At 44.1% G+C, this 22296-nt stretch overlaps 1 protein-coding gene across 1 annotated transcript in view; it reads left to right on the top strand.

The window, feature by feature from the left end:
- Positions 1-22296, top strand: part of LOC129702981 (C2 domain-containing protein 2) — a 52970-nt gene that overhangs the window by 23028 nt on the left and 7646 nt on the right. Inside the window, exons 4-11 of the mRNA XM_055645110.1 lie at positions 3486-3587; positions 8603-8719; positions 9649-9790; positions 10958-11066; positions 13438-13502; positions 14829-14944; positions 15870-16041; positions 17546-17659. Of these exons, the coding sequence (XP_055501085.1) occupies positions 3486-3587; positions 8603-8719; positions 9649-9790; positions 10958-11066; positions 13438-13502; positions 14829-14944; positions 15870-16041; positions 17546-17659 (937 nt within the window). The remainder of the gene's footprint in view (positions 1-3485; positions 3588-8602; positions 8720-9648; positions 9791-10957; positions 11067-13437; positions 13503-14828; positions 14945-15869; positions 16042-17545; positions 17660-22296) is intronic.

The following is a 22296-nucleotide window of genomic DNA, read 5'->3' on the forward strand; positions in this document are numbered from 1 at the left end:
CTGGACCATTAGTGTTCTCTGTGTAAACATTTAAACCAAATGCTGAACTATCACCTCCCCTCTTAAATAACAATGTCGTACAGTGTAATTCTACACTGTAAATCTAATTGATATCGAACCTAATTTCTCTGGTACGTTGAGTAGCAAAACCTGTACTAACTGGATCATTGTCCTCTGAAACTTAAAGCAGAGAGTTGAACAGCATGGAAATAGGCTCTTCTGCACAATTTGCCCATGCTAACCAAGTTACCAACCTGATCTAGTCTCATTTACCTGCATTTGACCCATCAACTGCTAACCCTTTCCTATCCCATCCAGAAGGCTTCTAAATGTTGTAATTGTACCTGCCTCTACCATTTCCTCTGGGGGCTCAGTCCATATACCCAACCACCCCCGAGGTGAAAAAAATATCCCTTAGATCCCATTTGAATCTTTCCCCTCTCGTCTAAAATCAATGCACTCTAGTTTTGGACTCTCCCATCTCTGGGGAGGGGGGGGATATCTTATCCATGTTCCTAATGAATTTATAAACATCTATAAAGTTATCCCTCGGCCTCCTTTGCTCCACAGAGTCTGAAGAAGGATTCAACCTGAAATGTCACCCTTTCCTTCTCACCAGAGAGGCTGCCTGTCTCCACTGAGTCACTCCAAGAGAGAACTAGATAGGGCTCTTAAAGACAGTGGAGTCTGGGGATATGGGGGGAAAGGCAGGAACGGGGTACTGATTGGGGATGATCAACCATGATCACATTGAATGGCGGTGCTGGCTTGAAGGGCCGAATGGCCTACTCCTGCGTCTATTGTCTATTGTCAAGCTTTCCATTCCTGGCAACATCCATGTGAATGTTTTCTGCACCCGCTTAGCCTAATCATATCCCTGTAGAATGGTAATAAAACAGTGCTCAATATCCCAGACATTATCTCTTCAACATCTTGGTGCCAAACATGATGCCAAGACAAACTCTTATCTGTCTGTACATAATCCGTATCCCACCATTCCCTGTATATCCAATTTGTAAGTCCCTTAAATGCCACTATTGTATCTGTCTCTGCCTCCACCCTTGGCAGTGCTTTCTGTGTAAACTAAAAATGTCCCAAGTGCACCCTTTTTTTTTTTAATTTTGCCCCTCTCACCTTAAAGCTATGCCCTTAAATATTTTTTTTTTTAATCCTGGGAAAATGGTTCTGACGGTCTACCCTATTGATGTCTCTCGTACTTCTATCATAGCTCCCGTCAACCTCCAGTGTTCCAGAGGCAAGTTTGTCCAATCTCTCCTTGTAGCTAGCACCCTGTAATCCAGGCACCATACTGGTAAACCTCCTCTGCACCATTTCCAAAGCATGCTTGCATATTGTCGGAACTGAGGCGCAACCATGCACAGTAACAGAAACCTGCAGGTTTGCACACATTTTCACCTGTGTGGATTTTAGAATTGCACATTTCTTCACGTTTCATTGAACCCAACACAAGATTAGTTGTGCAGGAAGGAACTGCAGACGCTGGTTTTAACTGAAGATGGACACAAAATGCTGGAGTAAGTCAGCGGGACAGGCAGCATCTCTGGAGAGAAGGAATGGGTGACGTTTCAGGTCGAGACCCTTCCTTCTCTCCCGAGATGCTGCCTGTCCTGCTGAGTTACTCCAGCATTTTGCGTCTATCCAAGATGAGTTATTTTGACCCTTAGTGGCTTTGTGGAGGCCGTTGACAACAGCCAGGTTTAGTTTGGCTTCTTTTATATTGCATTTTACACCACTCTGAGAATGCTGGACTTTAATTGTAAATGCAATGCCAATGCACAATAATAAGGCTCTTGTGTTGGTTGCTGATAATACTCTTGATTGTCCTTTGCAGTTTGTTTTTGGAATAACTGAACTCCTACTTTCTGGGTTTTTTTCCCCCCTCTCCCTGCTTTATTTATGATGCTCTTGGTTCTTGATTGTTAGCTTTTTCTTCTCTTAAGAGATCATGTGTACAAAATCATGAGAGGAATAGATCGGATGGATGAACAGTCTCACTCAGAGTAGGGGAATGGAGAACCAGAGAACAGGTGTAAGGTGGGGGGGGGGGATTTAATAGGAACCTGATGGGTAACTATTTTACACAAAAGTTGGTGGATGTATGGAATGAGGTGCCAGAAGAGGTACATGGATAGGGCAGGTTTAAGGGCGATATGGGGCAAACGCAGGCAGGTGGGGCTCATGCAAATGGGACATGTTGGCTGGTGTGGGCAAGTTGGGCCGAAGTGCATGTTTCCATGCTGTATGACTCTATGCCTCTTTAACTGAATAATTCCTGTGACAAATATATCCACCAAACATATCTGTTCTCTGAGAGTCGCAGTGCACTGTAAGTCCACATTGTTTTCTATTGACATGGTGACTACGAGTCATTACCTTTGCTGTTTCTGAGGGCTTTTAAAATGCTTTATTATTCACTGCAATTTAGCAAAAAAGTATGGTTGATCTTAAAGTAAGTGCCGTATTCTCAGGGTTACAGTAACAAACAAACAAAATTCAAACAGAATAAAGAAGAGTTCGTGCCAAATCCCAACATGGTATCATTAATTTTCAAAGTGCATTTCAGACGACTGCGAAAAGAACAGAGCCCCATTTCTTTAACAAGTACGCGGGCACAGTGGACTGTAAAGCCATTAATTCATTGAAGAAAGGAACGCCTGTGTGGTGACTTTCAAATAATTATGCTCGCTGATGGAAATTGTGGGCTGAGCTTTTCACTCGCATGAAAATATTAATTTGAGATTCTGAAGAAGGGTCTCAACCCCGAAACGTCACCCATTCCTTCTCTTGTCATTCACAAGGAAAGCTTTCTCATAACACAGTGTAATCTTTTGATGAGGAAATTGGAATTTTCATCAATTAAAGGCCTTTTTTGAGGTTTGTATAAAAATTGACAGATTCGTCATCTTAGTGTTTTAATCTGAGTTGACAGCTACCTGTCCAGTAAGAGGATGTCAGTCAGTGCTGTATGTTGGAGGGATCCATAACAGCAAACTCTGGGAGATCTATGGCGATCATGAAAAAAGAAGCCATTGATGTAGATGCCTGTGTTGTAATTAGACACACAAAGTGGGCCTCGAGAGGGCTCCGTTCTAAATCGCAACATAAGTCCAGAAGCTATAGGAGCAGAATTAGGCCATTCGGCCCCTCAAGTCTGCTCCAACACGCCGCTCAATCTATCCCTCTCAACGCCATTCTCCAGCCTTCTCCCCATAACCCCTGACACCCTTACTAATCTAGGAAAGGTACTTAGAGGAAGTTATGGTTTGTTCACTTCAGTAGGTGTGCAGAAGATGAGCAGAGGCAGGGAGGCACAACCACACATTTTAGGAATGCCATGTTAGGTATCTAATACAGTCCCACGTAACTCTAAATGTGCCAAACCACTGTCTGTGGTACAACTGAATCCCAATTTGCAATAGGATGGGGGAAGCCTACCTTTGGTAAGTGTACTCCTGTTTCCACAGCTGATGATTGACATTGAAGACTCTGATGATGTAAAAGTCACATGGAATCTTCAGAATTGTCGAAGCTTAAATTTGAAGGTGACACCAAAAGTTAAAAAGGAGGTGAGTGCCTGAATTGTTTTGATTTTTCTGAGGATTTATTTGTCTTGTTATTTTACAGCTTTGGTTTACCGAATTAAGATGGCAGTAGGCGGATAAATGACGTTTTGGTAAAGGAGCAGTGCTTTTTATTTAGTTTAGAGATACAGCATGGAAACTGGCCCTTCGGCCCACTGAGTCCATGCTGGCCATCAATCATCCATTCACAATAGTTCTGTTATCCCTCTTTTCTATCCGCTCCTTTACATTAGAGGCAGTTTACAGAAGCCAATTAATCAACAAATCTCACGCCTTTGGCCCCAAAACCTGCCGACTCTTGCATAAGGTCTCATTGGGCTGTTTCTATGCATTCTGAACTTATGAATGGCGATAATCTTACTTTTCCTTATTTCACTGTACCTGGGCACACACAATAACAAAGAACCATCAAAACCGAAGCACCCAAAACTGAAGCACCCGTAGGTAGAACGGGCAAACGTCACAGACAGCACCCAAGGTCAGGATCGAACCATGGTCTCGGGAGCTGTGACACAGCAGCTCTAGATTTTCTGAGCTATGATGATAGAGGCAATAGACAATGGGTGCAGGAGTAGGTCATTCGGCCCTTCGAGCCTGCATTCAATATGACCATGGCTGATCATCCAACTCGGTATCCTGTACCTGCCTTCACTCCATACCCACTGATCCCTTTAGCCACAAGGGCCACATCTAACTCCCTCTTAAATATAGCCAATGAACTGGCCTTAACAACCTTCTGTGGCAGAGAGTTCCAGAGATTCACCACTCTCTGTGTGAAAAATGCTTTTCTCATCTCGGTCCTAAAGGATTTCCCCTCCATCCCCAAACTGTGACCCCTTGTCCTGGACTTCCCCAACATCGGGAACATCCCCTGACTCCGCTATGTTTAAGAGCTCTATCTAACTCTCTCTTGAAAGCATCCAGAGAATTGGCCTTCACTGCCTTCAGAGGCAGAGAATTCCACAGATTCACAACCCTCTGTGTGAAAAATGTTTTCCTCATTTCTGTTTTAAATGGCTTTACCCTTTATTCTTAAACTGTGGCCCCTGGTTCTGGACTCCCCCAACATCAGGAACATGTTTCCTGCCTCTAGCGTGTCCAAACCCTTAATAATCTTATATGTTTCAATCAGATGCCCTCTCATCCTTCTAAATTCCAGAGTATACAATCCCAGCTGCTCCATTCTATCATCATATGACAGTCCCGCCATCCTGGAAATTAACCTCGGGAACCTATGCTGCACTCCCTCAATAGCAAGAATGATGGTTTGGTTATGGAGCAGTGATTGTGGACAAGGGAAGGTGCCAAGGTTATTTGCTGCTGTACATCAATCTAGTTTTTAACTTTTGAGGTACTGATGCGTCAGAAGACCTGAGTGCGCCGCTGGCAGAAAAGCTAAATTGCTTCTTCTCCCGCTTTGAAACATCACAACAGCAGCACTCACCTGCTACAGCCCTGTTTCCACCCTCACCTAGCTCCTGTACTACTCCACTCACTGTAACGGAGCACGATGTCAGACGGGTGCTCCTGGCAGTGAACCCCAAGAAGGCTACCGGCCCAGATGGAGTACCTGGTAAGGTGCTCAAAGCGTGCGCCCACCAGCTCACTGCCATCTTCACCAGAATTTTCAACCTCTCCCTGGCCCAGGCAGTTATTCCGTCCTGCCTAAAATCAGCCACAATCGTCCCTGTGCCGAAGAAGTCTACCATCACCAGCCTTAATGACTACCGTCCTGTGGCCCTCACTCCGGTAATCACGAAGTGCTTCGAGAGGTTGGTCCTCCAGCACATCAAGGACTATCTACCACCAGACCTCGACCCCCACCAATTCGCCTATCGCCAAAACAGATCCACAGAAGACGCCATCACTGTAGCTCTCCACTCTGTGCTGAGCCATCTGGAGCAGGGGCAGAGCTACGTCCGGATGCTCTTTGTGGATTTTAGTTCAGCCTTTAATACAATCATTCTGGACATTCTCATAGGTAAACTGGTCACTCTCGGCCTCCCCACTGTCACATGTGCCTGGATAAAGGATTTCCTCACCAACCGGCCCCAGACTGTGAGACTCGGCCCCCACCTCTCCTCCACTCGCAGGTTGAGTACCGGTTCCCCACAGGGCTGTGTGCTAAGCCCCCTCTTATACTGTCTCTACACCTACGACTGTAGTCCGGCCCACAACAACAACCGCATCGTCAAATTTGCTGACGACACTACTGTGGTCGGACTTATTTCGAAGGGAGACGAGGCAGCCTACAGAGAGGAAGTCCTGAAGTTGACAACCTGGTGCTCAGAAAACAATCTGGCTCTGAACACCAGGAAAACAAAAGAGCTCATTGTCGACTTCAGGAGGCACAGCACCGACTTAGCCCCCCTACACATCAACGGCGAGTGTGTAGAGAGGGTCAACACCTTCCGGTTTCTCGGTGTCCATATCGCTGCTGACATCTCCTGGACGGACAACACGACAGCAGTCATCAAGAAGGCTCAGCAGCGGCTGCACTTCCTGAGGGTCCTCAGGAAGCACAACCTGGACTCTAACCTGCTGCTGACCTTCTACCGCTCGTCCATCGAGAGCCTGCTGACATACTGCATTACAGCATGGTATGGCAGCTGCACCATGGCAGACAGGGAGAGGCTTCAGAGGGTAACCAGGACAGCGCAGAGGATCATTGGCTGCCCTCTCCCCTCCCTGATGGACATCTACACCTCCCGTTGCCTTAGCAGGGCAAAGAAGATCATCAAAGACAGCTCCCATCCTGCGTTTGGACTGTCCGACCTGCTGCCCTCTGGAAGGCGCTATAGGTGCATCAAATCCAGGACAAACAGACTCAGGAATAGTTGCTTTCCGAGAATTATATCTACTATAAATTCAAATTCACACATGCACTGACTACACCGCCCAACACGGACTTCCATCTGTATATATGTATATATGAATGTAGCGCCGCAGAATTTGTGCACCTATTTCCCCCCCCCCCCCCCCCCCATCTCCCTTCTGTTTTTTTTGTTTTTTTTTTCTGTTTCTTGTTTTTTTTGTGCTAAATTGTATGTATGCACTGAGTACGAGCAGCTTTCAGTTTCACTGTACATGTATAGTGACAATAAATGGCATATCTATATCTATATCTACTGCATGTACTGCCCCAAAAAAGGCACTATAAAGGCGACCCGATTCAATGTTATACCAGCAGGGCCACCTGCACAAATGAAATTTTGCTTAATATTTCGGAGATCATCATGAGCACGGGCAGTGAAGCCATCGTGGTGTTTGTGTCTGCTGATGTCAACTAGGCCCAAGCCGCCTAGAAATAAACCTGAGCATTGATTTGGTGTCACACGGATTAAAGCAGATAGTTGTAGTTGCCCCCCCCCCCCCCCCCATATACCAACAGTATCCTACACTAAGGACAATTTGCAGAAGCCAATCGTCCTACAAACCTGGATGTCTTTGGAGTGTGGGAGGAAACCGGAGCACCTGGAGAAAACCCACTCGGTTATAGGGAGAACGTACAAACTGTACAGAGTTTGTACTTTGATACACAAAGGATGGAGGGTATATGGAACGAGCTGCCAGAGGAGGTAGTTGAGGCATGGCCTATTAAAACATTAGCAGAGGTACATGGATAGGATAAGTTTAGAAGGATAAGCAGGCAGGTGGGACTAGTGTAGATGGGCATGTTGGTAGGCGTGGGCAGGTTGAGCTGAAGGGCCTGTTTCCACATTTTGACTAACTCAGTGGGTCAGGCAGCATCTCTGGTGAAAATGAAAAGGTAACCCTTCAGTTTAGGACTGAAGAAGGTTTTGTGTCTGAAGAAGGGTCCTGGTCCATGATCACCTATCCATGTTCTCCAGAGAAGCAACTGGATTATTCCAATAACCTGGATGCGTTGGGTTATTCCAACACTTTATCTGCTTTTTAAAAAATGCACAACCATTGCTCTTGCCTTTTGCCATTGCCTTGTAAGCCTGTTGTCATCTGTATCTTAACGTGTGAAGTAGGTGCTGTTGGAAAGCATCCAACTGTGTAGGAAGTCGCATCCATAGACTCAAAGAATTAGAACTTCCTGTCAGATGTCATAGACAGTGAATTTTAGAAGTTAGACATTCACTCTGAGGATTGTGGACCTTTGAACTTCTGGACTCCACGGAGTTGAAGAAGCAGAGTTTTTGTATGTTCAAGAGGGAGATAGATTTTTGAACTATAGGAACAGAAAAGTTTGTTTCCAAACTTTGAAACCAGCAATCAGATAATAAGTTGACCTACTTTCTCTAATCCTTATGTAATAGTTGCATTACAAAATCATAAGTTTGCTTATGAGGAACAATATCCAGGAACAAATGTCTAGCGTGTCGGTTACTGCAAGTGATTTATGGGAGGCAGCTGGATAACATTTACAATTCTGCAGTGTCGTGCTAGATTTCCTGTCTTATACACGTCGTTAGTTCCTGGCAGGTTCTGTCATTTTGTTTTCTTGATGTTGTGTAGGAAAGAGCTGCAGATGCTGGCTTAAATCAAAGATAGACACAAAATGCTGGTGTAACTCAGCGGACAGGCAGCAACTCTGCAGAGAAGGAATGGGTGACGTTTCAGGTCGAGACCCTTCTTCAGACTGGACCTGAAACGTCGCCCATTAGGGTTAGAAGAGGAGAGCAAGGTATAAATTCAGCATGGGGAAGAAAATTGCATTGTCTACGGGGAGAAGGCAGGAGAATGGGGTTAGGAGAGATAGATCAGCCATGATTGAATGGTGAAGTGGACTTGATGGGCCGAATGGCCTAATTCTGCCCCTATCACTTATAACCTTATAAAACCTAAATAGGTCACGGAGAGAACGTACAAACTCCGCACAGACATGCAGTTGCAGTCTGTATCGAACCCGGGTCTCTGGTACTGTTTGAGGCAGCAAATCTACCGCTGCGCCACCTTTCTTCCCAAAGAGTTGATTGTTTTTAATGTGCTCCCAAACCTGTTTTTTCACTGTCTCTCTTTGTTTATATTAGGTAGCAGAGGGAGATGCTGACCCGGAGACTATTCACAGACTGTTACAAGATATGTTCACCTCTGCCCGTCCAATGGTCTTACTGACTATGAAGGCCGCACCTTTAATGAATTGTAATGTGAGTGTGAGATTTCTAAACTTGCAATGTCTAAGTTCTAAAAATAAGTTTTCACAGTTTGGTTTGGAATTGCAAATTGCCAGGGTACATGATGCGTAGGACTAGGCTTGTTGATATTAATTGTGTGTGAAAGTGTCATGTTAACACTGTGTCAGATGATATTTGACGAGTATAAATGTGTGCAGGAAAGAGCAGCAGATGCTGGTTTAAACTGAAGATAGACACAAACAGCTGGAGTAACTCGGGGGGGCAGGCAGCAACACTGGAGAAAAGGAATGGGTGATGTTTCGGGTCGAGACTCTTCTTCGGACTGAGAGTTTTGGGGGGGGGGGGGGGGGAAAAGAGATATAGATGGCGATACAGAGAATTTATAGAACAAATGAATGGAAGATATATGTAAAACGTTCTTGATCATCGATACGTTTTTGCAAATTTTGCACAAGCACCACTGGACATAAATCGTGGGCAAACATCTAAGTAGATGGATATTCCTTTAACTATATGATCAACACGACAAAATATGTAGGAATGAACAACAGATGCTGGTTTACATTGAAGATAGACACAAAATGCTGGAGTAACTCAGCGGGTCAAGCAGCATCTCTGGATCGAAGGAATGGGTGATGTTTCGGGTCAAAAGCCATTGCAGGAAAAATGTTCCTTATGTTGGGGGGGGGGGGGGGGGGGGTGCACCAGAACCAGGGGTCACAGTTTAACAATAAGGGATGAGCCATTTATGACTGAGATGGGGAAAACCTTCTTCGCCCAGAGAGTTGTGAATCTGGAATTCTCTGCCTCAGACGGCTGTAGTGGCCAATTCACTGGATGCATTCCAGAGAGGGTTGGATATAGATATAGCTGTTGCAATAGACCTGAGCAAGAAGCTGATTCATCCTGACCTTGTGCAATTCTCTTCCCTCTCCCTCCAGAATTTTCCAGTCTCCCAGAATTTTCCCAATGCAGAGTTATCGTCGCAGATCTTCTCGCCTCCAAAACCACCGCGAGCTCATGAACGGAAGCTTCAGGTGAAGATCATCAAAGTGGAAGAACTGGCAGCTCCCAATATTGCCGGTAACCAAATCCGCCATGTCTCGTTACGGTTCCACCCATTAGAGCGCACACTTGTTGCTGCAGCTGACCTGAGAGGATGATGTGTGGAGGGTGGAAAGAAAACTGCATCATGCTTTACATTGGCCCTATTGTCATGTAAATTAGCTGTTGAACTGTTGTAGCATATTTACTTAAATTGAAATATAAAATTAAACTGTTAGGATTTTTTTTTTTTTTTAATGCATTTGCATTGCTAGCGTTTATTTCGCGAGCACTGGAAAATAAAAACAGGGAATTTAATGCTGAGGCTTTATAAGGCACTGGTCAGACTGCACTTGGAGTATTGTGAGCAGTTATAGGCCCCGTATCTGAGGAAGGATGTGCTGGCACTGGAGAGGGTCTCGAGGAGGTTGACGAGAATGATCCCAGGAATGATTAGGTTGACAGATGATGAGCGTTTGACGGCACTCGGCCTGTACTTGTGAAGTTTGGAAACATGAAGGGGGTCATCTAAAACTCTGGCTGAGTGGAGTTGTGCTCTGCCTTGCTCAACTAGAGTGGATGGAGTGAAGGTGTAGAGGATGTTTCCAATAGTGGGAGAGTCTAGGTCTGGAGGTGGTAGCCTCAGAATAAAAGGAGGTACTTTTAGAAAAGAGGTGGTGGAGGAATTTCGTCAGTCAGAGCGAGGCAATGAATTCCACAGACTGTTGTGAAGGTCGTCTCAAAGGGTATATTTAATGCTGAGAAATTACAGAATCTTGATTAGTACGGGTGCCAGGCGTTATGGGGAGAATGCGGAAGAATGGGGTTGAGTGGAAAAGATAGATCAGCCATGATTTAATGTAGTTGACGTTGGGCGTATTGGCCTATTCTGCTCCTAGAATCTATGCACTTGGGAATAATAATGCAGCAAATATTATACCCTTTATCCTGTATCTGTACACTGTGGACGGCTTGATTGTAATCGTGTAAAGTCTTTTTGCTGACTAAATTGCACCCAATGAAGATATTTTTGCTGCACCTCACTACACATGACAATAATAACTTAAATAGTTATTAATAACAAAGAAAATTCTGTTCTCTTGAGTAATTTTTACTTTGGGCACTAATGTTTAAATTGTTTCAGTTTTGGTCGAAGTTAGATTTCATGTTCTGAATGTAATGTTCTGTATGTGTTTGGCTTGTCAGAAAGTATCCACCCATATTGCGTTGTGCAGTTGGACAACCCAGTGCAGAAGTTCTCTGGCTCAGTGATGAGCAGCATCTCCATTCCCCAGTGGGACCAGCAGTTTGTATTGTGAGTATTGATTTTCTTTTAAGCTGGCACTTATTGGCCGCTATCATGTTTTTTTAATTTCTATGGTGCTTCTGAGATGTCATTGATCAAAAGTGGACTTTTATGAGCACTTCTAAATTCCTGATAGCTCTTTGCGAAGAAAAATACTACGTAAAGCTTGATGTTTCTCTCACATTTTCTCTGATCTTTGTGTTTCTCAGGATATTTGACCTTTAGTTTAATTTGGAGATACAGCGTGGAAACAAACTCTTTGGCCCACTGAGTGCGCACCGATCAGCAATCTCCGTACACTAGCGCTATCCTACACACTAGAGCCAATTTTCACTTTTTACCGAAGCCAATTAACCTACAAACCTGCGCGGCCTTTGGAGTGTGGACGGACAAGCTTTTCCCTTTGAGAATAGGGAAGATTCAAACAAGAGGACATGACTTCAGAATTAAGGGACAGAAATTTAGGGGTAACATGAGGGGGAACTTCTTTACTCAGAGAGTGGTAGCGGTGTGGAATGAGCTTCCAGTGGAAGTGGTGGAGGCAGGTTCATTGGTATCATTTAAAAATAAATTGGATAGGCATATGGATGAGAAGGGAATGGAGGGTTATGGTATGAGTGCAGGCAGGTGGGACTAAGGGGAAAAAAAGTTGTTCGGCACGGACTTGTAGGGCCGAGATGGCCTGTTTCCGTGCTGTAATTGTTATATGGTTATATGTAGGAGGAAACCGGGGCACCCGGAGGAAACTCGCGTGGTCACGGGGGAGAACGTACAAATTCTGTTCAGACAACACCCTATGTCAGGATCAAACCTGGGTCTCTGACGCTGTAAAGGGCCTGTCCCACCTGGGCGTCATTTGCGCGTAATTTACGCAACATCATTTACGTGTCACGACGCATGAAGCGCGTGTCGTGCAGCGCATGGTGCGTGGTGACATAGGCAATGACACGTGGTCGCGTGCGGCGCCCCAGGATTTTGGGATGTGCAAAATCATCGCTCTCTGTGTCACACTCCAGCACTCTGTGTCTATCTTCGGCATAAACCAACATCTGCAGTTCCTTCCTACACAATTGTGATTTGGTGACTGGTTGGAAAACTGGATGAGATAAAGGGTCAGCCGTGATCATATGGCATGATGGAAAGGGGTCCAGAGTCACTAAAGTGATTCTACTCCAATTTCAAATGTGTTTTTTTTTGTTGTGTTTTTTACTGCTTTCCTCCTGACTTTGCCCCTGGGGAGTCTTTCTGATCTTTTATCTTGCAAGAGCAGACCTGTTTTAGAAAGATTTTTTTTGATTTCCCTTTTGTCTGTGTGTAGTTTAATAGCAGGAAGATGAATTTCAGCATTGAAGTGTTCGGCTCAAACCCGTGTTACTCCGAGGAAGCAGTCATGGGCAATGTAATTCCAGCAATGATCCTCGAATAGATAAAGTCGGGACGTTCAGCTTTTTGAGGCTTTAATGCCACTCTGTTCCATCCCAAAGTTTAATGATAAAAGCTTATAGTTTAGAGATACAGCGCGGCAACAGGCCTTTCGGCCCACTGAGTCTGTGCCGACCAGCGATCCCCGCACACTGACACTATCCTACCCACACTGGGGACCATTTACAATTGGGGAAAACCCACGCAGGTCACGGGGATAACATCCAAACTCTGTATCGATAGCGCCCGTAGTCAGGATCGAACCTGGGTCTCCGGCACTGCAAGGCAGCAACACTACCGCCACCGTGCCGCACATTTTTAAAAAGTAGTCAAAGGTGACCTAATTTTGAAAGAAGGCAGGAGTTGGGACAAAGAATTCTATGATAGAAAACACTGGTTTTTGGCAAGTGGAGGTGACATTAGTGAGAAAAATAGGAATTTTTAGACCAATGAGGGCATGGTGTAATAACATAATCAGAAGTACCTATTCCAGTACCCAGATTGCTGCAGATAGCACACTTAGTTCAACATAAAATAAGATAATTTTGCATTGGGTTTAAGCAATCTCCCAGCAGCACAGCAAAACAATCCCATCTGCCCTATTCTCTCTCCGAGGACTGCACAGTGGCACAAAGGTAGTTGCTGCCTTATAGTGCCAGAGACCCAGGTTCGATCCTGACCACAGGTGCTGTCTGTGTGGAGTTTTGCACGCTCTCCCTGTGACCACATGCGTTTTTTCTGGGTGCCCTGGTTTTCTCCCACATTCCAGGGAAGTGCAGGTTTGGAGGATAATTGGCTTCTGTAAATTGCCCCTAATGCTAAGGAGAGAACAAGTGTATGAATGATCGCTGGTTGGTGTGGGCTGAAGGGCCTGCTTCCATGCTGTATCTCTAAACACTTAACTAAACTCTCTTTTTTAAAAAAAAAAAAAACATTTATTTTTCTTTCTCCCCAACAGTGAGCTGAGTGCCAAGTCAAAGAAACTTCACATGCAGATTTTGGAGGATGGAAGACCCTCGGAGAGTGCGTAATCGATATATAATTAGGCTGGTGCTAGCTCGCTCTGTAATTGAACAGTCGTCGTCATTACGTGCAATGAAGTGTTCTCGTATATGAAACCAGTGTTACTGTACTCTTTCTCAGTTCTACAGTTTGAAATGTGTTGCCTGTCCACAGTGCAATCTCAACCTTTGGAGAAAAAGTGTAGTTCATTTGTAAGGAGCTAAAGCGGGCCATTCAGCCCATCGAGCGCATACTGGCTGATCTGTTGTAATTTCTATTTATCTGAGATTAGTCATTATTATAAGTCATTGGGTATTTTGTATGGTGCATAAGTAGGCCATTTGGCCCATTGAGTATTCTGCTATTCAAATCATTAGCTGTTCTCTCTTTCTCATCCCCATTCTCCTGCCTTCTCGCCATAATCCTTGCCACCTGTACTAATCAAGAACCTTAAAATTGCTCAATGTCTTGGCCTCCATAGCCGTCTGTGGCAATGTATTCCACAGATTCACCACACTCTGACTAAAGAAAGACCCCCATATCCTTTCTGAAGGTACGTCCTCTTATTCTGAGGCTGTGCCCTCTGGTCCAGACTCTCCCACTAGTGGAAACAGCCTCTCCAAGTCCACTCTATCCAGGCTATATTGAAGCACTATTGAGGTATAGACCATCCTTCCACCAATCTTCCCTGCAGCTTATAATAATTTATGTTCCTGGATACAAGTCCTTTTGCTCCTCCACGATATGTAATGGTGAGAGACTAAGTGCAGGCACCTCGAGTTGTACGTGGGTATAACATGTTTGAAAAGCAGAGCGTAACTCGAAAAAGGCGTAAATCAAACATATACCAGGCACTACAAGTAACGGCACCAGGCATAAATTTGAGCGTGTTATTCTGAAAATGCGAGCATGTAAATTAAACTTTGGTCGTAATTAAAAACAAGCGCATTCTCAAAACATGTAAAACGTGAGTTGCCTCCACTCTTATCTCACTCCCATTCAAACTAGCTGACAATAGTGTTCCCGAGCCTAAGCTTGAGGTCCTATGGTGGTGACCACTGTGTGCTGTTTCTAACTTCACTATCCCATGTCCACAGCATGCCATATCTCCCAACCTGGATTCGGGTGAAACAGTATCTTTTTTTTTTTTTGTAAAATAAAAGGTGAAATTGGAAGTTTACAGAAGATCAATAAACAAAGTATCAGGAGCGGAGGTGTTCTTTGTTGCTTAATGAACCGTAGCCCCTGAAAGTTTGGCTTACTTTCTCTCACTGTGGATTTTCATTGTATTTTGAAGGAATTTAATTTGATTCTACCATTTTTTTTTTCTTCCCATCCTTGTTGCAGTACTTGGTGAGGTGACTGTGCCAATAGATCTATTCAAGAAACAGCCAAGTGGGGTACAAAGCTTTCGCCTGGTCAACAAACAGAATGGGAATAGTTTGGGATTCATCACGGCTGAGGTAATGACCAACACAAGCTTTTTTTTTGTCCAGTTCCTAGCTCTGCCTCTCTTGGGGTTAGTGGTTAATTTCAAGAGTGGGACTTTGTGGCCTTGCCAAATTTCTGCAGAGTCCTTGTCTTGGATTGTGGCTGAAGCAATTTAGTTTATAGTTTACTCCCTAGGGTCCTAGTGTAATATTTTCCAGTGGATCAATGAGAGAGGGAGACACTCTCATTATTGCCAGTTTCTCTGTCTGTCATGAAGCACATCAGCTCTACAGGAACTGCTGGTTTAAACTGAAGATAGGCACAAAATACTGGAGTGACTCAGCGGATTAGGCAGCATCTCTGGAGTGACGTTTCGAGTTGGGACCCTTCTTCAGACTCTGAATTCAGAAAATACTCTGAAGGAGGGTCCCGACCTGAAACGTCACCCATCCTTTATCTCCAGAGATGCTGCCTGACCTGCTGAGTTACACCAGCATTTCGTAACTATCCTATGCATTTGACATAATGGGAGGATGGGGTGAGACACTAGGAGGACGTTTTACAGCTGCAAAGTTCTATCTGCCCACTACAATTTTCATTGGTGGATTTTCCTTGTTTCCCCTCTGCTTCAACATCGAGTCAGTTTGTTTGTGTCCATTTGCACTCCTGGTTGAGACGGGTTTGGGACAGACGCACAGATTAAAATTTTTGATCTAAAGAGAAAGCCCAGTTCAACTTTGACTCTTTACAGGGAATTGAGCAGATGGGACTTGTTCTCTGTGAGTGTATTTGGCAACTATTCGAAATGGGGTTTTAGATAGAGCAAAGGCTTACAGGGCTATTCTATACCCAATGATGAATCTCTGTACTTCAGACTTCCTTTAGGGAATGTATGATGGGTGGAGGTTGATAATGAAAAGTCCTAGAATCTGAACCATGATCCTGGTCTCATTTCAGTTCTGTTATATGGAACCCAACGAAATTAAATCTCGGCAGTCGCCCAAGCTGCTTCCAGCAAAGAAAGTCGACAAGGATCGGACAGTCATGCCTTGTGGCACGGTTGTTACCACGGTAACTGCTGTTAAGTCCAAGCCTCGAACAGATGGGAAGCCTTGTGGATTGATTGCAGGTAATGGAAGTGTTGACAGTATTTAAAATTACTCTCTATATTGTCCTTGTGTCTAAAAATACATACAGCTTGACCAGCTCCCAATTGTTAAAGACATAAGGGAGCACAGTGGCGCAGCAGGTGGAGCTGCTGCCTCGCAGTGCTAGAGTCTCTGGTTCGATCCTGACCTTGGGTGCAATCTGTGTGCAGTTTGCACATTCTCTCTGTGACCGCGTGGGTTTTATCTCATTGCTCCGGGTTCAATGGTTCTTTGTTAGAGTAGAGCAACTTCCTTGCAGTGGAAGTGACCCAGCGGCGCCAGTCACCCTGGTCCAACCCTGACTGCGGACGCTGTCTGTGTGGAGTTTGTACGTTCTCCCTGTAACCGCGTGGGTTTCCTCCGGGTGCTCCGGTTTCCTCCCACATACCAAAGACCTGCAGGTTTGTTGGTTAATTGACCTCTGTAAATTGCCCCTGGCCTGTAGGGAATAGGTGATAATGTGGTCAGCATGGAATCAGTGGGCCAAAGGGCCCGTATCCATGCTGAATCCATGCTTGGGATGTGGGAGGTTTCTGGAGCACCTGGCGGAAACCCACGCGATCATCGGGAAAACGTGCAAACTCTGCACAGTCAGCTAATCTAAAAACAAACATTAGGTCTGGAGATGGAAGAACGAACTAAGGGTCATAGAAAGAACACGCCCTTAGAATACTGTAAGGAGATGGTGTGTCGGCATCAAATCAAACGGGGCAGCTCTTATTCAGTTTCAGTTCAGTTTATTGTCACATGCACCAAGGTACAGTGAAAAGCTTTTGTTGCTTGCTAACCAGTCAGCAGAAAGACAATACATGACTACAATCGAGCTGTTTACTGTGTATAGATACATGATTAGGGTAATACGTTTAGTGCAAGGTAAAGTCTGAGCAAAGATAGTCTGAGGGTCATCAATGAGGTAGATAGTAGTTCAGGAACAGATGATGATCCATTTCACATGGCAGGAGAGGGCATGGGGGGGGTAGTATCCTTGTAAAGGTTGTGATAGGAGAGTGAGTGTAGAATTGTATAAAGTGGAAGCAGATAGCTCTGCAAGCTACAGAGGAAGCTACCGTTAACGAAAAAAGGAAACTAAATTCTAAGCAGGGTATTGAGTTCCTCTGCTGCTGCCTTAATCTCTATCCCCATTTCTTTGATCGGAAACGTTTACCCAGTCTCTGGACACTTTCTCCTCCATATCCCATTAGTTTAGTTTCTTTAGTGTTGTTTGGCTTCTTATTCTCATGTGTACCGAGGTACAATGAAAAGCTTTTTTGTTTTGTTCTATCTGAAAAGATTATACATCTCTACAATCAAGTTTTGAGTATAGGAACAAGGAGGTCCTACTGCAGTTGTACAGGGCCCTGGTGAGACCACATCTGGAGTACTGTGTGCAGTTTTGGTCAATCCGCACTCTACTCTCTCTACTCTGCTGTGTCAGGGCCAGCTTCCAAATAACAATTGTCTTTGTACTTTCCCCTTTGGTAACAGACGCCCCCATGAAGTCCTCCACAGATGTGAAAGATGCGGATGAGGAATCCTTGGCACTGGGCAACACTGAGCAGGGAGCTCGTGTTAGTAAACTCTTGTCATCGTCTGATACAGGTACAAGCCGTCAACTGGTGTTCACACTGAAGCTCCAGTTTTACAACAGAATCAAGGGATATGAGGTGAACGCAGGAACGGGGTACTGATTTTGGATGATCAGCCATGATCATATTGAATGGCGGTGCTGGCTCGAAGGGCTGATTGGCTCACTCCTGCACCTAATATCTATGTTTACAATAGCTTGAATATTTTAACATTCAGAGAAGCTGGCGTTATTTCTGAGGGCATGGACAGTGTGTTAAGAATGGTGTCAGTGCCAAGGACTACTATGAGGTGCAGTAGAATTAGAAAGTCTGCCTCTATCTTTTTTTCATTACCATTGTGCTTCATCCTGTACAAAACATGGCTGGTACAGAGAGGATCTGCCAAATGTGGTCGCCAAATTTTAACGAAACAAAAATGCAAGCTTGTTCTCTTCAATTGCTTTCATTGTGTGAGTTAGCCGCTATTGTAATGCCTGATAATGTGATGTGTACGACTGCTATAAATAATCGCAAGCGTTGCCTTTGTGAAGTTTCAAAAAGCCTGCAACCTGGAGCTTTGTGGAAGGAATCGAGGAGTATAATCCTGTCGATATTATACTTTGTCTTTTGGAAGATCAGGCTTCAAAAAAGTGCAGAGAAAGGCAATGAGAATGGCCTGGTCTAAAGGATATGGTTACAGACAAAAGGCCAGTGAGGCTTATGCCCTGAGCTGTAAAGAAGGTTAATGAGATAATCTCATACATATACGTGAAGTAAGTAATTCAGCTTGATGAGTCTTTGATGCTTTACTGGAGCAAAACAAAAACAAATCTACATCCCTTTTTTGTAATTTCAACACTTCAAATGTTTATTCATTTTTCACTTTGACAATACATAAAACATAGAAAATAGTTGCAGGAGGAGGCCATTCGGCCCTTTTAGCTAACACTGCCATTCAATATGATCATGGCTAATTATCCCAAATCAGTACCCCGTTCCTGCTTTCTCCCCATACCCCTTATTCCATTAGCCCTAAGAGCTATATTTCTCGATATTACCCCCCCCCCCCCCCCCCACCCTCCCCTCTCACCCCCTATTCCCTCCTAAGACAGGTACGTGGATAGGAATTTTATTTTGCCACTGAATCATCCTAGCAACAACTAGAGAGCAGTCCTGAATTACTATCTACCTCATTGGGGACCCTCGGACTATCTTTGATCTGTCTTTACTGGCTTTTTCTTGCACTAAACATTATTCACGTTATTCCCTTTAACATGTATCTGTACACTGTGGATTGCTCTATTGTAATCATGCCTTTCTGCCGACTGGTTAGCAGGCAACAAAAGCTCTTCACGGTACCCCTGTACACAAGACAATAAACTCAACGCAACTTATTAAACCATGAAGTTGATATGAATGAATATGAAACATTCGATGCATCTTCTAAATGGTGAATAGTGTTACCAGTCGACATAATTTTTTTATCAGAATTTACAGATGGTACAAAATTGAGGTTTGTAGTTAATACCAAAGGGTGATCGTGACACTATTTAAAAGCATTGATAACTTGCAGAATAGAATTGGTATTAGCAAATGAACTCAAATATTAAATGGGCATAATGCATCTTAGAAAAAGTGACTGCTTATTTCCTCAGAAAATAGGTGTTTAAGCAGAGTTGTTGGTTGCTTGTTTTCGATTAAAACCATGGCATTTGGTTTATAGTGTTGCAATGTGCATGAAGTTGGCAGATTGGACCAATCTGGGATCAAAAGCTCCTATCGTGCAGGTGGCAAGGGTGTCAACATGATGTAGCTTCAGTGTTTCAGATTCTGCCCCAAACAAACCTCCTCCATATTTCCGCCCATTGTTGAAAGAATTGCGTATTAGGTGGGCAGGGCATGTCAACAGCATGTCTGGTGATAGAATATCGATAAGAGAACTTCTAAATTCGTTCTGCATTTCTTGTGTGAAGTCTAGAACAGCAGAGGTGGAAATATGGGGATTAAATTAAAACCATAGTTATGGGGAAATGTGTACCTACGTACGATCCTTCAAGCGATGAACATTCAAATGTTCACTGTTTTCTGAGGGGAAAATAATTTGATTGTAATTGGCTTCAGCACCCTGTAGTGAAAGACATTTTGTCTTTGTTTCATTTGCTGGTGTTTTCATTATATCTGCTCTCTCATTTACCTCTTGTAATGCTTGTGACTGTACTTCTATTCTGGCAGGAACTATAAAGCTTGCTATTCTTGTCACATGACTGTCCTGTAGCTTCCAATGTGTTACAGTAACCATGGAGATCTCACTGGGAGCAACCGTTATTTTTTTTTCTTCTCTTGTTCAGTTCAGTTACCTCTCATGTAGGTTGGTGTGGAAAAAGCTGAAGCTTCCACACATTGCTTCAGCACGAATTATAATCTCCACTGTTGAAGGATTGCAGTACATTCTGCATCGAGGACAGTGCTGTGGGTACAGGGGCCATGAGAACTGAGCACCAAATTTGTAGTATGAAGTCAGTCTGAAACTTCACCCATTCCTTCTTTCCAGTGATGCTGCCTGTTCTGCTGTGTTACTTTACCAGTCTATCTTTACCAAATCTGTAGGTTAAGACTCAACTGCAGAACTGGGGATACTGTACTGTTAGAAATACTGGACCGGTTCTTCCCAGAACTGCCTGCCTTCTGTTCTACGATAAGTTCAGAAGAGATGGGAGCAGAATTAGTCTATTTGACTCATCTAATCTGATCTGCTGTTCGGTCATGGCAGATCTATTTTTCCCTCTCAACTCCACTCACCTGCCTTCTTCCCCTAATCTTTAATGCCCTTACTAATCAAGAATCTCTCTTCGCTTTAAAACTACCCATTGACTTGGTCTCCGCAGCCATCTGTGGTAATTAATTCCACAGATTCACCACCCTCTAGCTAAAGAAATTGCTCCTCATCTCCATCCTAAAGATGCGTTCTCTTATTTTGAGGCTGTGCCCTCTGATCCTGGACTGATTCACTGGATGTCTTGAGTTTGGAGTCTGTTTCATCATGTTGGGAGCAAAGTTTGGGTATGGGATTGCCTGTCTACTGTTTATCTACTGGAACCCCAATCCGGAGAACTGCTTCATGACACACAACGGCATGTTTTTTTTTTTTCCCCATTTCCAAGAATAAACTATTTGGATTAAAAAATATATACAAAACAAGAACAGTGATAAACACTTCCAACATTCTCAGCGTCTATACATTCATTGTTGTTATGTTTGCTTGTGTTTGCAACTATCCTTAAAGTCTGAAGGACTTCTTATCCTTCAGTCTAAAGAAGGGTCTCGAACCAAAATGTCACCCATTTTCTCCAGAGTGCTGTCTGACCCCGTTGAGCTACTCCAGCTTTTTTACATCCATCCTTAAACCAAGTCCCCTTGTCACCCATGTGGCCTCCTGGGGTGATATCCCTTCCCTTGTGTCAGGGGTGTCCCCACAGGACTCAATGTCCCACAGTGGGAGGACCCTAGACTGTGGTCCTCCCCCAACTGAGCCATGGCGATGGCTGTACCTAACCTCAGCGAGTCCCTCAGCACATTCTCCTGCAGTCTAAAATGGGCCACTCGGCAACACTTTGAAGAACGGGAGGTCACCCCAGTGTCTGTGCAAAGTTTACTCCTCTTACTGAGCACTATTATTCCATACTGTCATTGAATGTAAACTACCCACAGCTTTCTCATCTTGGCAACATTTCAAATGCACTTAATGAGCAGCAAAGCACTTTGTGACATGCTGAGCTTGTGGAAAACACTGAGTAAATAAATTTCTTCCTGCCTTTGTTAAAGAGGGGAATTGTATTAATGATCTGTGTCGGAAGGAACTGCAGATGCTTGTTTAGACCGAAGATGGACACAAAATGCTGGAGTAACTCAGAGGGACAGGCAGCATCTCTGAAGAAAAGGAAAGGAAGACGTTTTGGGTTGAGTTAGATTAAATTTCTGACCAGTTTTCATCTTGGTTATGCCCAGGGCATAAGTTGAATTGGATTTGAAAGAAAAAGCTCTGGATTATCCAGGTGGGAAAATACCGAGCAAATTTAGTCAACCTCTTTCTTTATTTTTCATGTTTGGTGTACGTAAACATTGCTTAAGACCAGGCAGTATTTCAAAGCTTCTATAATTTAATGAAGCTCTTGTAAATAAACTAAGATGACTGGTATCCAGGACTTGAAAAATTTACGACCAGATTCCTGCACTCTTCACAAGCCGGCCTCTGTTTGATTCCCTGCCTCTGTTGTTCTGCCAAATCTCAAATTGTCCTCATTCTTAATTCTTGACTTGCCTAGATCCAAATCCAGTCTAATTGGCTGGTCCAGATTTCTGTTCTAGAGCTATTGTCTTCATACTTAATTTTAGACTTTTTCAATGCACACAGATGGCTTGTCTCTCATCTTCCATATTCAAACCTAAGGCCATCCAAAATACTGTGGCCTTTATCATAACCTAGTCTCCTATCCCTGTGTTGGCTGAAATCCACGCTACTGGATAGGCAATGCTTTAGGCTTTACAGATACAGAACGGAAACGGGTCCTTCGGCCCACCGAGTCCGCGCCAACCAGAGATCACCCTGTACACCAAGACTATCCTGCACTCTAGGGACGATTTACAATTTTACCAAAGCCAATTAACCTACAA

The sequence above is a fragment of the Leucoraja erinacea genome, chromosome 13 (genome assembly GCF_028641065.1).
Source record: "Leucoraja erinacea ecotype New England chromosome 13, Leri_hhj_1, whole genome shotgun sequence".
Lineage (NCBI taxonomy): Eukaryota > Metazoa > Chordata > Chondrichthyes > Rajiformes > Rajidae > Leucoraja > Leucoraja erinaceus.